The sequence below is a fragment of the Zingiber officinale genome, chromosome 7A (genome assembly GCF_018446385.1).
Source record: "Zingiber officinale cultivar Zhangliang chromosome 7A, Zo_v1.1, whole genome shotgun sequence".
NCBI lineage: Eukaryota > Viridiplantae > Streptophyta > Magnoliopsida > Zingiberales > Zingiberaceae > Zingiber > Zingiber officinale.
In genome coordinates this window covers 4,859,703-4,865,979 of record NC_055998.1, presented here as the reverse complement: position 1 = coordinate 4,865,979, position 6,277 = coordinate 4,859,703, and the positions used below count along the sequence as shown (strand labels likewise).

At 39.8% G+C, this 6,277-nt stretch overlaps 2 protein-coding genes across 4 annotated transcripts; one reads left to right on the top strand and one right to left on the bottom strand.

The window, feature by feature from the left end:
• The first annotated feature begins 529 nt into the window (after positions 1-529).
• Positions 530-2,638, top strand: LOC121999874 (transcription factor bHLH35-like). 2 transcript variants are annotated; one of them, XM_042554507.1, is made up of 5 exons: positions 530-670; positions 904-1,075; positions 1,184-1,417; positions 1,540-1,710; positions 2,259-2,638. In XM_042554507.1, the coding sequence occupies exons 1-5, from the start codon at positions 597-599 to the stop codon at positions 2,358-2,360; spliced, it is 753 nt and encodes a 250-aa protein (XP_042410441.1). In that variant the 5' UTR covers positions 530-596; the 3' UTR covers positions 2,361-2,638. The 2 variants fall into 2 exon arrangements, with proteins under 2 accessions (XP_042410441.1, XP_042410442.1); XM_042554508.1 differs by having other exon boundaries at positions 1,540-1,681; positions 2,259-2,395.
• An 890-nt stretch (positions 2,639-3,528) lies between these two features.
• LOC122000817 (cation transporter HKT2-like) lies at positions 3,529-5,635 on the bottom strand. Of its 2 annotated transcripts, none has more exons than XM_042555283.1 (3): positions 4,427-5,635; positions 4,126-4,332; positions 3,529-3,874 (listed from the first exon to the last, which is right to left on the bottom strand). In XM_042555283.1, the coding sequence occupies exons 1-3, from the start codon at positions 5,575-5,577 to the stop codon at positions 3,670-3,672; spliced, it is 1,563 nt and encodes a 520-aa protein (XP_042411217.1). In that variant the 5' UTR covers positions 5,578-5,635; the 3' UTR covers positions 3,529-3,669. The 2 variants fall into 2 exon arrangements, 1 of the variants encoding a protein (XP_042411217.1); XR_006117221.1 differs by having other exon boundaries at positions 3,733-3,874; positions 3,969-4,332.
• Between the last annotated feature and the right edge of the window lie 642 nt (positions 5,636-6,277).

The window sequence follows — 6,277 nt, the reverse complement described above, 5'->3', positions numbered from 1 at the left end:
TAGAGAAGAAATTGTATTCAAAGATGAGTCATGCATCGGTGCGTGCCTCGAAGGCATGAGAATAGTTTTAGCGGTCATTTAGGGTCCATGCCTCTCATTTTGTTTTAGGTATAATTAAAAAAAATGAGCCCTTTATTTGGCTGGGCCCTGAGACGGTTGCCTCTCTGGCCTTATGAACGTTACAGCTCTGCCTATAATGAACTTACATTGATAAAATTTTAATCTAACTTGCTTAACTTATTTAGTAAGACGGATCAATATGATAAGCCCAATTTTTGTAACTTTGAAAATATTAAAAATTAAATTTATAAGGTGTAAGTTGATTTTTAAATCAGTTTACGTCTTCAGCTAACGGCTGTTCCGATCTCACATGCATCTTCAGAGGATAAAAATTAAGATTTTAAAATTCCAAGGGGCATTTAAAAAAATTCCGAATAAAATAAAATTTTCTATACATTATAGATATTATACGATCGCTCTCCCCTTATAAATGTGGAGTCTCTCTGTCTTCCATTCATCCCTCCCTCCCTGCGTAATCTCTCTCTCAACCTTCCTCCGTCCGCCCTCACGAAATCCAACAGCGACCAACTAACACGATGGACGACATGAATGCCGAATACAGCCTCTACTGGGAAACTAAGCGCTTGATGGATCTCGAAGAGCTCGAGAGGTACTTTTCCTTTTCTCGTCTGTTCTTTTCTTGATTTCATAATATGAAATCAGCTTGAGAGTGTTGCTCTTCCCCTGCTTGTTCATCTTCTTGTTCAATTCACAGACGGAAAAAAAACAAAACGGGTCATTATTTTCTATTTCTGCACTACTGTTACATATGCTCTGAATCTTAATTTCTTCTGAGCTAATCAATAAAGCAGGGGTTGATATCTTTCGTTCTTAATTACGCAGTTGGGGGTTTGAGGAGGCCGTGTCCGGTGGCTACTATGGTTCCAGTTCTCCGGAAGGTGTCTCTTCGTCGGCGCCAACCACGGCGAAGAACATTGCCATGGAGAGGAGTCGCCGGAAGAAGCTCGACGATAAGCTCTACGCACTCCGAAGCGTCGTTCCCAAGATCACCAAGGTAATTAATTAATTAATTATCACTTCAAAACCATACCAAATTGTTTTTTTCCCTCACTTTTTTAATATCTGATTATTATAAGTACTCAATTAACTGATGTGAACTCAGATGAATAAGGCATCGATCATAAAGGATGCGATCGATTACATTATTCAGCTTCAAGACGAAGAAAGGCAGATGAAAGCTGACATATCCGAGCTTGAGTCAAAACTCAAGCAAGAGTTGGCTTCGGTTGATGACGACCTTGCGCACTTGGAGAATCTGCACTTCTCGCAGAGAAAGAAGAAAAGAACTGCGTCTGCTCCAAGTTCCCCCAGCTCGACACCAATTCAAGTTGTGGAAGTAGTCACGCATTCTCTCTTTCTCTCTCACACACGTTTTTTAATTGACTACTGATTATGAAAATAAAACAGCCTTTTCAAATTCGGAAATTGATTGATTAGTTTTGGCGGCATGTCATGCAGCTTACAGTGAGTGAAGTGGGGGAGAAGACCATTCTTATAAACATCACCTGCAACAAGAAGAGCGACACCATGATCAAACTATGCGAGCTTTTTGAGTCTTTAAACATGAAGATCATCACGGCCAACATCACCTGCCTCGCCGGTAGCTTCTTTTATACTCTGTTCATTGAGGTATAATATACTCTCACTTTCTTTAACTTGTGTTGTGGAAAACACATCCGCCATCTTATGAGAAAAGACATCAAATTAACTATCAGATGGAAGGGGATTCAAAGATGACAGATTATAAATTGCACCCCGAAACAGACTCCCCATTTTTAGCTCATTTAACACATGCGGCTCTTCTCAACAATTTAATATGTCTTTTTGACCAAAAAACCAATTCAATATTTAGTTTTTATAATCTTTTTAGGTGATTCAGCATTGATTTAACGAGTGGTTATCTGCCATTCCTGTCCTTTTCTCAAATGTAAAGTACAGTCGTCGCTTGCCCAGGAAGACTAATTAGTCATCGCTGCACCACCACCACCATTCACATCATCTTAATTAAGGAGCTTCTTTAACAAATGGAAGTTTTTTTTCAACAAGAAAAAAGAAGAAAATTTACTTGTTTTATTTCCAAATTCTTAAGCTAAAGTAATCGAATCATCTCATTCTGGAAATGATCGACTTAAAATCTGCACATATATATAATTGAAGCAAGATATACTTGTGTGCAGAGTGATGAAATAGGGAGCGCTCAACTGAAGGAGAAGATTGAAACTGCAATTACAGAACTTGACAGCCCGAGAACAATGAGTTCGATCCTCGAGTTGTATTAACTACATGGATTTACCCAAGAGCTGATTATTACGCCCTATGCACAAAAATAAATCAGTCAATAAACTGCTATTCTAGCCTTGCTACTCCGGGAGACTAAGGCTGTTGCTTAGCAACAGATGGAGTGGATAGGCATGCATAGCAGAGTCGATTACTTATGGTAATGCTCAAGTTCTTTTTCAAGTTGTAATGATGTTTTACTTTGATGCTGTGATCAAAGTTATGGAGTACAATTCTCTGTAATTTGTGTCATGAATATAAACCCAAGACGTTTCATTTATGAATTTTTGATAATTTAATAAAGAGCGCATTTAAAAATCACTTCTTATTTACAAAACGCCCAACAATAAGGGAGAGAGTGAAAAATCACTTGTTATAATTTCGAAACTATAGTTTTATGACGAGCAAAGTGATTTTAAAAATCAACTTGCAATTATATTTTAAAGGCTCATTGGTAACACTGGCTTTACTAGAACTAATAAAACAAAAATTACACAAAAAAACACACAAGCTCTAGTTTTACAGTTGCAAGTTGATTTTAAAACTAGCTTGAACTATGGAAACTTTTTTTTGTTTTTAAAATCAGTTTTGCACCCAATTTTGAAGGTCTGTTAGTGTCAAGAAAATATGACAAACTATTTTATAGGATGTAAGATGATTCTAAAATGGGTTTGTGTCATTAAAATGTAGATCCGTCATATTAACAATCCCTCTAGTGTAGGTCCCACGGATATGGAGAGAGGTACATGTAAATACACAGGCGTCAGGTGCATGATAAGATAAACTTCAAGTCGTCAATTTTTAAGAATCGACTTCTGATTATTACAGGTTTGTGTCATTAAAACTTGACAACAAGGTGATCAGTTTATGACCATAATTTATCCACCATCATATTAAGTTTTAATAGTTTATGTTTTTTCATACATAAAAGTTATATTTAACTACCTCCTCCTAAAACCTAATGATGCCAACACACCTTAAAAGTTAAAAGCATGATTTTAAAATAAAAAAGTGGATTTGTAATTTTGTTTTTTTCCTTTTTGTTCGATATTTTGGAGGTAATGTGCGCTCGTGTAACAAATCAAAGAGGATTAGGATAAACAGCAGCAGCAGAATGGATATCTTGAACCAAAAATGAAAAAAAAAAAAAACATCTGTACAAGGGGTATAATAAAAAATTCTCATAAAAATATTACAGCAATCAGTCGTATTAAAAAAGATAAGCTTTTAATTACACAATTTCGTTACATATAGAATCTAATCTTCTCATTTAGCTAATTAATCGTATTCAGAGTAATAATTTTGTGTCCCTCAATATAGCTTCCAGGATTTACCACATCCTGCACTGAATTTCTTCAACCTTCCATAGAGCATGACAAGAATCAAGATAAGCTTGCCCTCATCACTGAACCATCCTGACAGTGAATAGGGTTTGTCCTCACAGCTTGCTCCTGGATTGAGCTTTTGCAACCTTGAGCAACTGTAGCCAGTTGACAACCCCACATTTCCATAGCCACTGCAACCAAAAAGATACAATAAACTCATCAAAATTCAGAGCTCTATGTTTGATGTGCAATTGAAAAACACAAAACTATGGACTATTGTCATACATTCATCTACAGTCCTATCACTCTCACATCACTAGTTGATTCTCTTAATTACTCGTGTCAATGGATAACAGTGTTAAAATCGACGTGTTTGTGCTGCTCCTATTAGATCGATCGATAAGCATCCTTCGTGCGGTCGTATTTAAACCGACTGCATTACCTCGTCACTTCGAAAATGATGTTCAATGTGCTAAAGTTGAGCGAATCTCCGGACATCTTCCTCCTCTCTGTAATGCATACTGCAACTACGGAGATGAAAATCCAAGATAATTGTGGAAAAATTAGGCTTTGCAACCACGAGTTTTTCCCCTCGGGGTTCGAATCATCCTCGCGAGCCGAAGTGAACGACGCGGAAGAGGGAAGGTACCTGCGAATTCATTGTCAAACAAACACGGTATCAGGCCGTATGAGTCGAAGCTAAATGCGTCGTTTTTAAACGTCGAGGGGTCGAAAGTACTCACATCATAACGGTGAGGAAGACGAGCACAGCAGGGGAGATGAGGGAGCAATCGACGGAGTTTTCCCCGGCGTGCCTTGAGTTCACCACGATGAACCACGCGCTGGATAATTTCTGAAAGGAGTTCAAGCCATCGAATACGACGCCGTTCCAGTCCATCGCGCAGAACAGAACCACCACGGCCATCAGCAGCCCGACAGCGGTCAGAGACTGCATCGAAGTCTGCGACTTCGGGAGAAGAGGCCTGAGTCGAGCTTCATTTCCCGAGCTCTTTAACATGCTGCCGAACTCTGCTCTCCTAGTGAGTTTGCTGGAGGCCCAGATCGCCGACCTTAAGAACAGCGGAAATAGAGTGTTGCCGACGAGTGCCAGGACCGTCATCAGCAGCAGCACCACAGGGTCCCGGTTGAACACCACCATGTTCTCGCTTGTAGGGACAAAACCCCCGTTGGCGAAGGATGAAACAGTCGTGCACAGGGAAAATAGGAAGAGATTGATACCCTTCGTCTTTAAGACGCCTCGTGCCCTCGAAACGCCGGCAAAGTAGGCCAACAGCGACGCCGTGCCGAGCACGTGAAAAGTCGCAATGTAGCCGGAGATTACGTAAATTAGCAAACACGTATAGGTCTTCGATTCAACATCCGCGACTGAGGGGTCGATGTTCATCCCTGCCTCGGAACGATCGACGACGGCGTCGTCGTCGGGGATGCGGCCGGCCTCGATCTCAACGCTCCTCGATGAGTTCGCCTTCGGCTTGACTTTTCTAAGGAGGAGGGCGAGGAGGGAGACGAAGACATCGCCACCGAGGAACATAAGAAGCATGAGAACGACGACCTGTGCGCTGGAGAATCTCTCCATCTCGACGACGCCGAGGCAGGACACGGTGATGGCGGAGGCGGACATGAAGAGCATGTCGAGGTAGCGAGGGGAGAAGGCGGGGTCGCTGGGCTTGAGGAGGGCGAGGAGGAGGGAGCCGAGGAAGGTGAGAGAGAGGAAATAGCAGAGGTGGAGGAGGAAGGGAGTGATGTGGAAGGCAGAGAGGCGGTAGAGGAAGAGGAGGAGAGCGTTGAGGTAGCGACCGAGGCGGGCGAAGCTGTAGGTGCGGCTGATGATTAATCCGTCGGCGTGGTGGGTCTCCGTGGAGAAGGTAGCCATGGATGTGGATTTTTCCAACTCCTCCGCGACGACGAGGAGGAAGGATGGGGGACTGATTTGTTTATGTAGGCGAACGGTTTAAGGTGCTGTTCTCGGAATCTTTAGATATATTTTTTTTTTTAACTACAAATGAAAGAAAAATAATACGGATGGCAATGAGGGACGGATTTATCATCCCCATTTTAAAATTTACCTTTTTAATTAAATTAATCAAATGATTTTTAAATGAGTAAATAACAATTCTCATCGAGGTTGTTATTTGATGGTTTTATATTGCAGCCAAAACTATTAAATGGATTTATTAATCTTGACCAAACTTAGCCAATCAATTTTGATTAAAATTATTATATCTGTATTTAAATTTTAAAAACAACATTAATTTACTCTTTAATTTATAAAAGTCATCTTATATGTCAGTTTCCAAATTTTCGGCAGAATTTATATCACTTTACCATTTATTGTTTTCTTTATAAAAATTATTCCTTTTTTTTTTAAATTTATATATTAAGTAATAATTTTGATCGAAATAACTAAATGATCCTATTAAAGCACATGTATTAAGCTGATTGATTTCATTTTTTATACCGGTGTAAAAAAATTTAATGGGTTAAAAAAAAACCCTTTAGACCTTTAAAAAAAAATATTCCTGCAGTTCATATATATATATATACACACGGGTCAGAAATGTTATTCTCTGAGC